This window comes from Elaeis guineensis, chromosome 4 (genome assembly GCF_000442705.2).
Source record: "Elaeis guineensis isolate ETL-2024a chromosome 4, EG11, whole genome shotgun sequence".
Lineage (NCBI taxonomy): Eukaryota > Viridiplantae > Streptophyta > Magnoliopsida > Arecales > Arecaceae > Elaeis > Elaeis guineensis.
In genome coordinates, this window is record NC_025996.2 from 7,340,862 (window position 1) to 7,354,721 (window position 13,860).

Genomic DNA, 13,860 nt, shown 5'->3' on the forward strand with positions numbered 1-13,860 from the left:
GGTTTTAAAAACTGATTCTGGTTTCTGCACGGGTCACAAGCCAGCTCTGTACTGTCTGGTTATCTGCTGATGACTGACAGATGGCATGATCTTGTCATGGCTTAGCACAGTTGGCACCTCAATTCTTGGCTTCCGAAAGACTAACAATCATGAGGAGTCAAATATATCTGGAGTATCCAGATAGCGAAAAATACTGAAGATGTTTTTCTCAATAATTTTATTGAAAATTAGATATCAAAATGCGATTTCTTATGTCCAAAATTTTTGGCTTCAAATTTTTGATGAGCTTGTCAGGGTAATTAAAGAATTGTAAATTCTTGTGCTGCTTTAAAAGATAACTTGATAGTCGTTTCTTAGAGGGAAGAAAACTTGAAGAAGCAAATTTGACAGATAGCAGAAGGGACAGGCTGCATGGTGGATTTAAAATGGTTCTATCAATCACTTAGTTGTTAACGCATTTTTTCCTGCATGTCCGATACAAAAATCAGAAGCCTAGCCCTGTCACCTAATGCGCCATGTCATTGCCAGATCTGAGCACCATTTCCTTCATGACTGTGTGCTGCGGATCTAAGTCCAACTGTTGACAACAGGGACTAGTGCATGAGTCAAAGCATAAGATCTGCAGAATTTCAGAGGCATTTCTTAAAAATCTTTGTTATGAGGACTACTTTGGCATAATTTATTCACTATCTTAGTGCTAGATTATTGGTCATATGAATCTTACGAGCAAAACAATGATTAATTGTGTCAATATGGAAGTTCAGGATGACTTTTATCAAAAGACATGCATGATTAATTATGTCAATATGGAAGTTCAGGATGACTTTTATCAAAAGACATGCATAATAGACGCTCATACATAACTGGATTTCCCTGACAATGAGAGTTCGGTGCTTTATGAAGCTATGATTTCTGTATTTGAAGCTTGAAGAGGAGGATGTATAAGAATACAAGAAATTGCTTTCTAAGTGGGATGAAATTTCTTATGTTTGTTTTACCCACAGGTTGAATGACGATTGCTCCCAAATTTTGGTAGATATTTCCAGATAACTTTTGCACTCAAGTACATATTTGCTTTGTGTATTTTCTGATGCTCTTGTAAATTATGAATGCATTATGAAATGGAGGCTGACCACAAGTTGCTGCATATAAGGAAAGCCAGTGAAGGAACTGAATATTTGATTATAGATACCTTTGCTCTGAAATTTTCTCTTATATACTTACATAAATTTAAGTACTTATATGTTATATCTATATAACTTTTTTCCTTGACTTCTGAAATTTCCACGCTTTTGTAACAAAGTGAATTTGAAAAACAGAACCGCCCAAAAACCTGTTCTATTTATTATGCGATGAAATAGCTGTATTCTCCTGATTCTTAGTCTCCAATATTTTATCATGGGTGCCCAACTTTGCACATGAAGATGGCTTCTCCTGCGAAGTTGATTAATTTCCATGTTTGTTCCTTTCTGACCGGTATTGATTTCTCTCACCAGTCACCACTATCCATTTTTCGTCTCTAACTGGTATTTTACTTTATAGTTGTTAAATGTCAGTTGGATACTAGTGATGAAGCAGCTGAAGTTGTTGAAGGAGGTGATCTTGGCATAGTTGGTGATGAGTTGCAAGACTTTGGTGATGCATCATTCAGTCCAGCCCCTGGAGTAGACACTATTTGTGTTTTTCCAAAAAATGCTGCACGGTGTAAGTATAATTTTTTACATGACTCAGAATTTTTTATGCTTAATTCTGTTATATTTGTTTAGAGTGTCATGAATTGTCAATATTAAGCTTCTGTGAATGCAGTGGTTCCTGCAGGGGAAGAAACCGAATTATTGGTTGGAGTTCATAATGAAGGTATTTTTTTCCTATTCTCTTTATTTTTGGTGTCCGATGCTCTCAATTTGTTAATTATTATCACCAGTTCATCCTGTAGCTGGCATTCTTTTGGCCTGTCATTTTTCAAATCAATCCTATATATAAATGTTGATTTCACTATTGCCAAATAGTTCAATCTTGATTTTACTATTATTAAAGTGCAAAACTGACAGTTTACATATGGTTCCCACTTGGTCTTTGCTTTTTGAGATCATAGACTAGTGCAGCTCAACTCAAACTATACCTATAACTATTATCATTTCATACTTTATTGATATGAAACATTTATTCATTTAATAATGACTATCCTGTTGTTTGGGTAGCATGTGCACTTAACGACACATGATGCTTGTGTTGAATTATTGTGGCTGGTCAATGCACATAAAAACATCCTCAAACTATAAGGAACCACTTAAAGAATTCTTGATTTTTTCCACTTAATTTCAGACTATATTACAAATTTAGGTTTTTCTAATTTCTACTAAATTCTGTAGATACATTTTTTTTTAAAATTATCTTGCTTGTGTTTTAGGAGCTTCCATTTTGATTATTGGTTTCTCAGACTACAGAACTTCCTTTTTTTATTTTTTATTTGGTGGTCCCTAACATTGTCCTAATAAGATTTGAGGAGCAAGTATTTGTGGGTTTCATTGTTGTAAGGCAATAGCCTAATTGTATCATCGCAGTCAGCTTATAGTCCTCTGCTTGAGATGTGAAATATAGCACGTGATAGGATAATCTACATGCAAAATAATATGAATCATTGCTTGAACTTTCATCTGAAACTCTAGAACTGAAACCAGCATGTTTCGGATACGGTCACAACTGATTTGAAAGTACAGAGAGTTTAGGACTTTTGGCTGAAACTAAGGGCCTCTTTGGCATTGGTGTTGTTTTTATGTTTCTGTTTCTCAACAAATTAGTTGAATACCACATGTAGATTGATCTTGAAGGCTGCATTTGCTCAAAACTTCTTCTATCCCCTTTCTTTTATTCTCACTTGTTTTGATTGCAGATTTTTTATACCAAAAGCTCTAAAAATTTTACAAACATTTTTTAAAAAAATAGAAGGGTTTCATCTTACATGTTGTTCGGTCTAGTTCAATTTTCTTTGATTTTTTCCAAAACAAGAATAGAAAACAAAAGAAATAGCAAATGGGTCCTAATTTACAAGGCCAAATTATTGTATTTATTGGCTATATGCTAATTTTAGTCATTTCTTCATTTCTGTGCATTTTGGGAAGAATTTTCTCAAGATGAAGCGAAGGTTTTTACAAGTTTTGAGAAGTCTTGGAAATATTGCAGTGCTAGGTTACAAAGAAATTTGGAGAAAAAAAATAAATGTTCTAACAAAAGTTCACTTATCCTGAAAATGTCATGTCATTTGCTACCACCCAAGCATTTTTTTGGATGAGAGCAAAATTGTTATATATTACAGTTGAAGCATGTTTTCTTTTCACAATTTTTATTTTATCATTGCAAAATGAAGCCATACACCCAAAGGTCATAAACAATATAATATAAGAAGTGCTGTCATAACACTGTATAACACTTCATACTCTTGACTTATCCTACCCTTTAATTTATATTGTTTCTTAATTTTTGTTGACTAATATTCTTGAATTTTATTATTTTCAACCAAAATTGCCAAATGGGAGCCAAACTTGTCTAACCAAATTTGTCGTGCTGCTATGAGACCAATTGAGGAAATTTGAGAGACTTGCTGCTCTGTAGGCTTGATGGAAAATTTTTGATGAAGTGGAAATCAATCTCGGTGTGCTTTAAGGCTTCATTCTCTTTATTGGATAACTTGATTACAAAAAGGTTTGAGCAGCAATAAATCATTATAGTAACTAGTGGCAGTTGATGCTTTAAGTCTTTAACCCACCCACCCCCTGGGCGAATATATAAGATGAAGAGAATCAAGGACCTTATTGAAGTTATCCAACCTCCACTGCAATTATATAGTGCATTGGCTCTTAGGAAGTAGTAGTGAATGTATCTGATTGTTTTATTTATTGAAAGACATGGCAGAAGACTTGCAACAAAAACTAGATCACAGGTCTTGATGCAATGGCAAGGTTGCTCCATTTTGATCTAGGTGTCATGGGTTCCAAACATGGAAACAACCTCCAGGAATGCGGGAATAAGGTCGCATGCATCTAACTAACCTTCCTCAAACCTCGCAGCTGTGCACTAGAATGCCTTTTTTTTTTTCCTTTTCACTTGCAACAAAAACTCAGGCTGCAGCAATTGTTCTAGTATGGAAAATAAGGATATGGGTGCAATAAATTAGAACTTAAGTGAAAATAGTGATATAAAAACAGCATATATTTGAATGATTAATAAGAAATCACTGAAAACATTGTGATCTCAGTTTTCTTGGTTCACAACAACAATATGAGCGGATTTTAAGTGCATGTTATAATGATTCAACTGTAATGTTATGGAAAAAGAAGAAAAGAAGGAAAAGTAGATTGTAGTACAGTTCCTCCTTGGTGGCTTTCTTTATGAATTATTACAAGAATCACAGGACTCTTGATAACTAAATAATTAGTCTCCTATATGAGTGCCCAAAATTTTACCTGAATTGCAATTTCAGATATCCACTGAACCCCATATCACAGAACACCTAAAACCATCCAAAATTAAATCCTAATTACTTCAGGATTTTCCCAATCCAATATCTACCTAAACTAGGGCCTCTACATATGACTCCTCAAAGTAGGACTCTAAAACCAATACTAAAAACTACCAGAAGAAAATATCTTAAAATTTAATCTAAAAATTGATATGCTGTCTCGGGGGGCAAGGAAGTTCTTTGGATTTTCAAATTGTGGCTGTTCATGCATTGCTGAATTTGACTATACTGAAACTTCTTGCTGCTGGATAAGGGCCTGAAGTGCCCCTCAATGCTCTCAATGAAGCTTTAGGAGCCTTTCACCCCTTAAGATCTAGCTTAAAATGCTTTTAGGCCTGAGTTTTGCAGCTGTCATGACCTTGTGCTCAAATGAACAAGCCTTGGTTATCTGCATTTCACAGTATCTTGAATATATATTATATTATCTATCCAAGAGCATGTTTTGTGTGGATTATATTGCATTCTCCATCCATTTTGTTTTGTGATTATATTGCTTCATTTAGTCTGTTTTGCATTGCGACACGCTACCTTGTCATGCACATCTTTAATAACATTTAATCTCTTGAACCTAGTTTTTGCTGATTGGATTTTGATTATCTTCTGGATAATCTTCAGGTGAATCAACTTTAAAGGTCATGGCAATAAGGGCTAGCCTTCATCTTCCTTTTGATCATCACATGTTTGTCCAAAATCTAACTGTGCAGGTGAGCCTACATACATACTTGAGCTCCTGGTTGCTTTTGTTATGGTGATTGTTGTGATTTGTGGATCTTCATCAGTTTCATTGGTATAATTAGCGACAAAGCTGAGATGAGTTACTTTTTAAATAGAGGATTTTTTTTTAAAAGAATAAATAAATAAATCTGACCTTTCCTATTTCTTTCTTATTCATATCTGAGAGGGAGTGGAAAGAAACATATTAGATAGCAAAATGCAACTGATAAATTTTAAGATCTATGCACCTGTGTATGTGCCATTATGTGTGGTGGTTGTTATGGGCAGTTGCTTGGGCCAATAGGTGATTTCCTGGGCAGTAGCCTATCTTTAGGATGCCCAGGTGATGACCACCTAGACTGCCATGATATGGGTCATAAGCTGGTGGTGTTTTCCCAAGCAAATGCATATTGGTATACACATGCTGCACATTTTTTTCAAAAATGTGATACTTAAATCCTTGTTGAAGTGAGAAATATCAGATTGATCTGAAAAGAAAATCAGATGGCTGGACTGTAAGTTGGATTTGGCATATTTCAGATTTAATTTGACCTGGGAATGACTGGCACACTTGACTTATTTGAAATATAAATTCTTTAAATTAGTTAGTTTAAAACATTTAATTGAGGCATTCTTTTATTGATTTTTTACATTTGTACATGATACTATAGTATGTACGTGTGTCTTGACGTACAGAACAGGGGATAGGAAAGGAGAGGAGGTGCTAGAATCATGCCAATAGGATTTGAGTCAAAATTCTTTAGTGTAGAACAGATAACCCATCATTTAAATTAGGAATGCACAATGTTAATCACAATCTATAACATACAAAATGTTTGAAAAATCTATACAACACTTACATTGTGCTATTAATGTATAAGCATAGACCTTGTTTGGCATGGTTGCTAGTTTTTAGTTGTCATTTTTTTTCAAGAGTACAAAAACCAAGGTAGAACAGGTGTTTGGTAACTTGGTTTCTATTTTCAGTTTTCTGAAAATTGACAACCGGTTTCTGGAAATTTTGAAAACTAAAAAAAAAAAAATAGTTTTGACTTTTTTGAAAAGTGGCAACCACCTACCACCACCCAACCACCCACCATTGGCCACCATCACCACCATTGGCTGGCACCTCCTCCCATTGCTGGCCATCACTAGCCACAACTTGCCAGCGGTGGCCATTGCTAGCCACCGCCCATCACCCACCCCCACCCACCACCATTGCCACCGACCACTGCTGGCCACTGCCTGCTGCTGGACATTGCCGGCCACCCGTGCCATCAGCTATCACCACCGTCACCCACTGCTTTCACTGGGCATTGTTGCCTGCTGCTGTCCACCATCATCATCATCTCCACGACCGTCACCATATTCATTGCCCCACAGGTTTCAAGTTTTTGGTTTTCAGAAACAGATATTTGTTTCATTTTTTTGGAAATCTAAAAATTGAAAACTATCCTTTATTTTTCACTTCTGTTGTTAAGTTGTAAGCGTAACTGCATGACATATGTTTGTGCAACAAGTTGCTTGAGACTGTGCAATGCTTATGTTAAACAACAGTATCTAGATGCTAGAACTATTCATGATTTTGGATTTCTTTCAGTTAATTGAAAATTCTTAAATTGCCAAGGTGTTAGTATAAAGCAACTAACTTGGTCTATATAATGATAGGTTTGATACCAAACTCAACTAAGGACTCTATCATTGAACCAATGCTACGTATATGGGATAGATAAGCATGTTGACTCCATCAGATGCTAGGATCCTTCTGTTGGATCCAGAATTTAGATTAACGGACCTTTCAATGTGCCAACCTTTGTTTCACTATTAGTGAATGTCTTGCAGTTATTGCTGACTATCGATGGAACGCATGATGAAACTTTAATGGTGAATCTTCCAGTTCTATGTCAGGGAGTTACTGATATTAAACCTTTCTAGTAAAGATCATTTCATCTTGGGGGTTTTGCTATATATGCGTCTGTATATAGATGGGATCTGCTATTATGTTATCTTTTCTCATTTTTTAATCAATAGAGATTGGATAGAGAGAACAGATGTCAACCATCATTTGATGGAGGATATTATGGGAAGAATTACAGACTAATGGTTGGTAGCCATTTTTAAATCTCTATTATCAACTAAGTTTCTCGTCCCCAGATCCCAGCCAAACCTGTCCCCATTTCTGACTACTCTGCTAGCAAGCACCTCCATGCTGCATGGCCCATCCAGCACCTCTACTCTTCCATGCCGCATGGCCCAGCCATGCCTTCCGTCCCATGCTTTGTTAAGACATGACTTCTTCTACCACCACCATCCCCTGATTCCTTCCCAGCCTTTTCATTACTCTCAACCCCCTCCAGCAAGCAATATCTCATCCACGGCACCTCCTCTGCCGCCGCTGCCCCCATCGACATGTTCTCCACCCTTGCCATCAACATAGTGGCACTGACAGCATCAACAGTTTTTTACCTGGACCTACATTTCTACCACCACCAGAGGTGGAATCGTGGAGAAGGTGAAAAAGAAAGATGATAGAGAACTAGGAAGGGGCATGATTTAAAGTCTAATTACAAGAATACCTATTGTAGTAACCTACATCATTGGTCATTCATCTGAAACCATCCAATTTTAAACAAACTGCTAGGTTTGCGTACTTGTACAGAAAGGCAATGTACCATAGCATTTGTTATATCTATATATATAACAAATAATTGATTTTTGTATAAATTATATGAGTTGTTATATAATACAAGAAAAAAGTTCCGAATTTTGTTTTGTATGGAAAGATGTGAATTTTTATGTGTAAACTCCCAACTCAACAGATTGAATCAAATCGATTAAGAAAAGTAGAAATGAAGTCCAGGACAAAGAGAGGAGAAAAAAAATATAATTTTGGTTCTTTAGATTATGTTTATGTAATATGTTTGTATCAAATCAATAGGAGCAATAATCTTATGCATGGATATAGGCACACATATGTTCAAATAACATGAAATAATATATGTATTTAAACCTTCGATGCGCAAGGGTCTCCAAATCATATGATTTTTGATGTATAAGTTATTTAGAGCAACAACTCAAGTCATCGATGTTAGACCCCCATTGTCTGATCAGAACTGATTGGATTCAACTTAAAATCCCATTGGCCAGATTCCTGTCCACCCCTATATATATACATATACATTTAGGTGTGTTCGTGTGTATGCTTGCTGTATTAGATGCTGACATCTCATATGTGCATTCTTAATCACAAGTTACAGATCTTCAAATTTGTGCTTTAATTAAGTAGTTTTTGTTTAACATCAAGGTTGCTTGCCTTGTTATTGCAGGAGTTCTACAATGCATCAGTACCAGTTTCTGCTCAAGCTACATTCCCTTATATTTTTGCTGTTAGCAAATTTTTGCAGGTAGTGCATCATTTTTATGGCTGACTTGCTGTAATTCATATCTTTGGAATTATAATATTTTGATTGGCCAGTCTTGAATCTTGACAATATCTAATGCAATTTACATGCCTTGTACTGCAGCCTGGCCCATTTGATTTAGTAGGTACCATTGTTTATGAGATCGATCAGCAACCACACCAAAGTGTCTTCTATAATGGTACCATTGAAGTTGTTGAGTCAGGGGGTTTTCTCAGCATTGAGTCTGTTTTTCTTGTAACATTGGGAGCTGCTCTCGTAGGCTTTTTTGGTATATGGGCGTATGGTCAAATTCAGCACTTTTCAAAGGTAATTATTATCTAATGTGTATTTTATTATTTTAGATTTTCTTTTGTCTAACTTGTTTAAATAGAGAAAACTGGACAATCCACATTGCTTAACAATGAGTACTTACCATATTCAGTTATTCTTGCTGAACTTTGTTGAACTAGTTTTTCTTGCCTGCATCTCATGTGCTTAAATGAGATTTTTGAGGCTCAAGCTCATTCATCAAGTGGTTTCTCAAGCGGAAGTATAAAGCATCTTGATCTAAGGTAGCTGAGATCTGACAAGTGGAGTCAAATATAGGGATCAACTCATATTGTTGCTAATTTGGAGATGTATAATCCATGAAAGCAATTACAAAATATAAAAAAGTCTTCTTCTTATCCTCTGCTTCTTTTGCGCTCTCTCTTTCTCTATGAGGGGGAAGGGTGGGGGTGTTGTTTAGCTTGCAATGCAAGTCCTGGTGAATTTTTCTTTTCTTTTCTTTTTCTTGCCACAGCAGTGGGGAGGGGAGTCAATGTGCAATGTAGCTTGCAAATTATGAAAATGTCTCCATGAATTCTGTTCTTTATTGATGTCTCAGTGTGATAAAGTGCTTGTTTTGCTTGTGGACATTCTGTTCTTCAAAATCCTTATCCCTGAGTGAGCTGTAAATGTGGAGAAGAATGGGCTTCTTAATTGACCAACTTAAATTTGAAAATAACTTGGATATGTACCAGTCAAATTTCTGTATCAGATAGTATGTCTATTGTTATATGATATATTCAATACATGTTTGGTGGTGTCTGATAGAAAACATTTATTTTTGTTCTGAACATATGCTTTATTAGTATTTCTTTGTTTACTTCATATACATTGGTATTTATGGTACTATTTCTTTGCCTTGTAGTTAATGTTGGAGATGCCATAATTTTGTCGACATTAATAATTGTGTTTTATGTCCTCAGAAACAGTTTCTGCATCAGTGTTCTGGTATTCTAGTTTCTAAGTTTCCATACACTCCGAAATTCCCTCTATCAAATGCTGCAGTAAGCTTATTCACACACTAATATTTAAATTTGACTCAGTCCATTGAATTTAAATCAGTATTAATGACAGACTACGCAACTTTTGATAAAAACTACCACATCGCTTGGGATCATCAATGAACTCTTAAAATTTTTAGAACTTTATGATGTTTTCAGCTATTGTGTTAGTCTAGGCCATTATGGTTTCTAAATTTTGATGGGAAATTCTTGTTTATAAATTTTTCCTTTTGCTAGCCATTGTGTTTAACTTGTTATTGCAAATTAATGCTTCTCTGGACATTCATTAGTGGTCTTATTCTCACATTGTTGGCTACCATAGAAAACAAAGAGAGCATCCAAAGTGGAAGTAGGCACGGGGACAACTGATGCTAACATGGACGAATGGTTGCAGGTCAGATATGAGTTAGTCCTTTCTAAATTATTTCTTCCTTCACATGTGACCATCCCATGCTTGTCATTTTAAATTACTTTTGTATTTAGTGAAATTCATCACTATCTAGTTTTGCCAATTGAAGAACTTGTATTAGTGACAGATGGTTGTTTCCTTCAAGTCATTTGGTAGAGCACAGTGGCAAAGGTTAAGCTGATTTGTTTTGTTATTGCCGTTTTTTCTTTTTTCTTTTTTTCGTTTTGGGGATTATCAGGGAACAGCATATGCTCAGTCACTGTCAAACAAGTCAAAGAAGAAGAAGTAAAGTTTCTCGTGCACTTTCTTGAAAGGTGTGGATTTGGTGGTGTAACCTACAATTTACAGTTTCATAGAAGAGGGAGATAGCAACAGCTTCTGACAAAGCAAAATCTCTCAATCTGTGAGTGAAAATCAAATTTAAGGTGGTGCTTCACTGTTTGGCAGCTACTAACTGAAATCTGTCTTTGGAAAATGAATATTTGTATGCATAAGAATTTTTGTAGGGGGTACACAATGTAGGCAGATCTTGGTAGTCAGTTCGTCTGATGAGCATACTGTTTGCTGAAATTATCTGGCAACTCTAGCTCTCATGCGACATATAAATATTAAATGTGTTATATAGGAAGCTGAAATGTTTGAATTCTATCACTTTGGACGGTTTATATTTGCTTTGCAGAAAGCTCAAATATTTTGCCTTTGCTTCTCTTGTTCATTTTTGGCCAATGCTTTAGTACAGGCATCTTTTCTCTTGCCACGTACTCCGTTTTCCCCCCCACCTGGTAAGCATATCTATGAGATGTTTAAAGGGCTTTTTTATGGACCGGTCACTAGAATGTTAGATTTTAGCAGTTTGTTGGTGCCTACCCGTAAGAAGAAGAATGTTAGACTAGTTCATGCTGCGGAATTCTGGTTTGAACCTCTACTAATCTGTATGCTAACGGCCAAGGAATGCTTTGTCTTCCGAAAAGGGGGCATAACCAAACTTCAAAATGATTTATTTTTTGAGTGTTTTTAGAGAGACTCGTTGCTGCAGATGGCTACCTGAGATATGTTGCTTCTGTCTATTTTACACTCGGCTGGCATTGGGAATTCGTAACGGTTTAGTTGGGGGAATAAGAAACTGGTAAGGTTTTGTCTTTTGTTTTTGTTTTTTTATTGCTTGATGTGAAAAAACGTACTAAGGGCTATAATTTTTATTGTATCTTTGAAGTGGGGAAAGGCACAGTTTGTGATTACCGGTTGCCGCATCTACCAGGGTTTCTTTCTTTCTCTCTTTTTTTCCCTTTTTTTTTTTTTGGTGTGTGTGCAAGTCACTGCTTTCCAGAGCCGCGAACTCCACGCCTTGCAACCTCTATTGTGCGTGTTTTGCTGAGAGGATAGCATTAATGCTGCTTATCTCGGAAATGAAAGCTCCAGCAACAATGTTGCTCATCTCGGAAACGAAAGGCCCTTGCACGGTGTTTCAGCCCTGCATGTTTGGCATCTTGACGTGATACTGCCTGGCTGTCTTTTTCTTCTTCTTTTTTTTTTTTTCCCGGGAAGTGCAAGTAAGAGGAGTAAGGAACATGATGCTGTCTGTTGATCTCTCTGATGCGTGGTCGTGGGATTGTGCGGCATGAAGTATTGGTGAGAGCTATACCTTTCCAAGTAGCGATGTGGCGACTATCCAAGTACGAAGATCCGGACTCGATGAGATGTGCTGTGCACCGTGGATCCAGACATACCCTGAGAGGATGCTGATTGGGTGTTAGCACATACAAAGGATTTCCTTTTCTTTTCCCCATTTGTCTGTGCTAGTTTCTTTCTGGGTGAAGTTTAGCGACTATCTAGGTAGCACTAGAATGATATTATCCATCATACCTTATTCATTTTAAACCGAGATGATTCCGATGAACGATGCATGTTTCCCGAATTATGAGATGATATTTTTAAAATTTTGATTGACGTGCCTCCATAATTATAACAATATCATGTCCAGTTGGCAGTATTTGCATAGCATCATAAGCTGAGTACTTTTTCAGAATAATATAAAAAAAAAATTTATTTATCAAAATATATCAAAATCAAACTTATTTACCAAACTAATGCAAAAGGGAAAAATGCTGAATGACGTTTTTTTCCCTTCCACGTCACCCCCCATTTCCACGGTGGCATCGTCCCAAAAAAAAAAAAAAGACAAGAAAAGCCATTCAAAATGATATTTTTAAAAACGTCATTCACAATGGCGTTTTTAAATTTTCCCACAAAAAAAAAAGGAAAAAAATCGTAAAATAATGGCAAATTTTTTTTTAAAGTTTGAAATTAATAAATAAATTAAAATTTTAATTTTGATTGAATTTTAAAATATAAATATTTGAATTTATAATTCATTAAAAAAATTAATTTAGATTTTTTAATTTTAAGAAATAAGAATTAAAATTGTAAATGAAATTAAAAATTATATTTTAAATAACTAAATTAATTTAAATATAATTTTTTAAAAAATATTATAAATAAAAGGAAAAAAATACATAATAGAATATCAAAAAGATAAAAATGAAAAAAAACAAAAATTAAAATTTAAAATTATAAAAATTATAAATTAGATTAAAAAAAATATATCAAAAAAAATAAAATTAAATTAAAGTAATTACAATTTCTTTTTTAGGGTATTTTATAAATGTGACTTAAAAAAATTAAATTTGAATTAAATTTTGATAAAAAAAGAAAGACATTAAAAAGTTAAAAAATGGGGAAAAGTTAAAAAGTTAAAAAGTGAAAATTTTTAAAAAGTCACAAAAAATAAGAATTGTAAATTAAAAATTAAAAAAAAATTAATGTATAATTGAAATAAAAAAAAATTTTAAATATATTTTATAAAAATAAAATTAATTTAATTAAAAAAATTTTCAAATAAAATTTAAAAATGACCTAAAAAAATTTCATAAAAAGATAAAGAATTGAAAAAAATAGAAATTGTAATTGTAATTGAAGAATAAAGTTTATAATTTTTAATTTTAAGAAATAAGAATTAAAATTGTAATTGAAATTAAAAATAATATTTTAAATAACTAAATTAATTTAAATATTATTATTTAAAAAATATTTTAAATAAAGGAAAAAAATGGGAGGAAAATTTAATTTGAATTAAATTTTGATCAAAAAATAAATACAGTGTAAAGTTAAAAAATGAGAAAAAATGTGGAAAAAATTTTTTATAAATTGAACTTTAGAAAAAATAATATTTTTTTAATTAAAGGAAAAGAATACGTAATAGAATGCTAAAAAGAAAAAAATGGAAGAAAAATGAAATTATAATTTCAAATGATAACTATTTTAAAATAAATAAAAAAAGTATAATAAAAAAATAAAAAAATAATAATAAAATAGGAATTATAATTATAAATTTTAAAGAAATTTAATTTTAATTTAAATTAAAAATTATCATTTAAATTATTATTTTTATTATTTAATTTAATTTATTTATTAAAAGATTCCAAATACATA

At 33.8% G+C, this 13,860-nt stretch overlaps 1 protein-coding gene across 4 annotated transcripts; it reads left to right on the forward strand.

Moving 5' to 3' along the window:
- The first annotated feature begins 1,521 nt into the window (after window positions 1-1,521).
- Window positions 1,522-11,060, forward strand: LOC105037585 (translocon-associated protein subunit alpha-like). 4 transcript variants are annotated; one of them, XM_073255450.1, is made up of 9 exons: window positions 1,522-1,704; window positions 1,807-1,857; window positions 5,135-5,223; window positions 8,560-8,637; window positions 8,758-8,833; window positions 8,915-8,961; window positions 9,885-9,965; window positions 10,285-10,356; window positions 10,610-11,060. In XM_073255450.1, the coding sequence occupies exons 3-9, from the start codon at window positions 5,155-5,157 to the stop codon at window positions 10,658-10,660; spliced, it is 474 nt and encodes a 157-aa protein (XP_073111551.1). In that variant the 5' UTR covers window positions 1,522-1,704; window positions 1,807-1,857; window positions 5,135-5,154; the 3' UTR covers window positions 10,661-11,060. The 4 variants fall into 4 exon arrangements, with proteins under 4 accessions (XP_073111551.1, XP_073111549.1, XP_073111552.1 ...); XM_073255448.1 differs by having other exon boundaries at window positions 1,523-1,704; window positions 8,758-8,961; XM_073255451.1 differs by lacking the exon at window positions 9,885-9,965 and having other exon boundaries at window positions 1,523-1,704.
- Window positions 11,061-13,860: the final 2,800 nt, after the last annotated feature.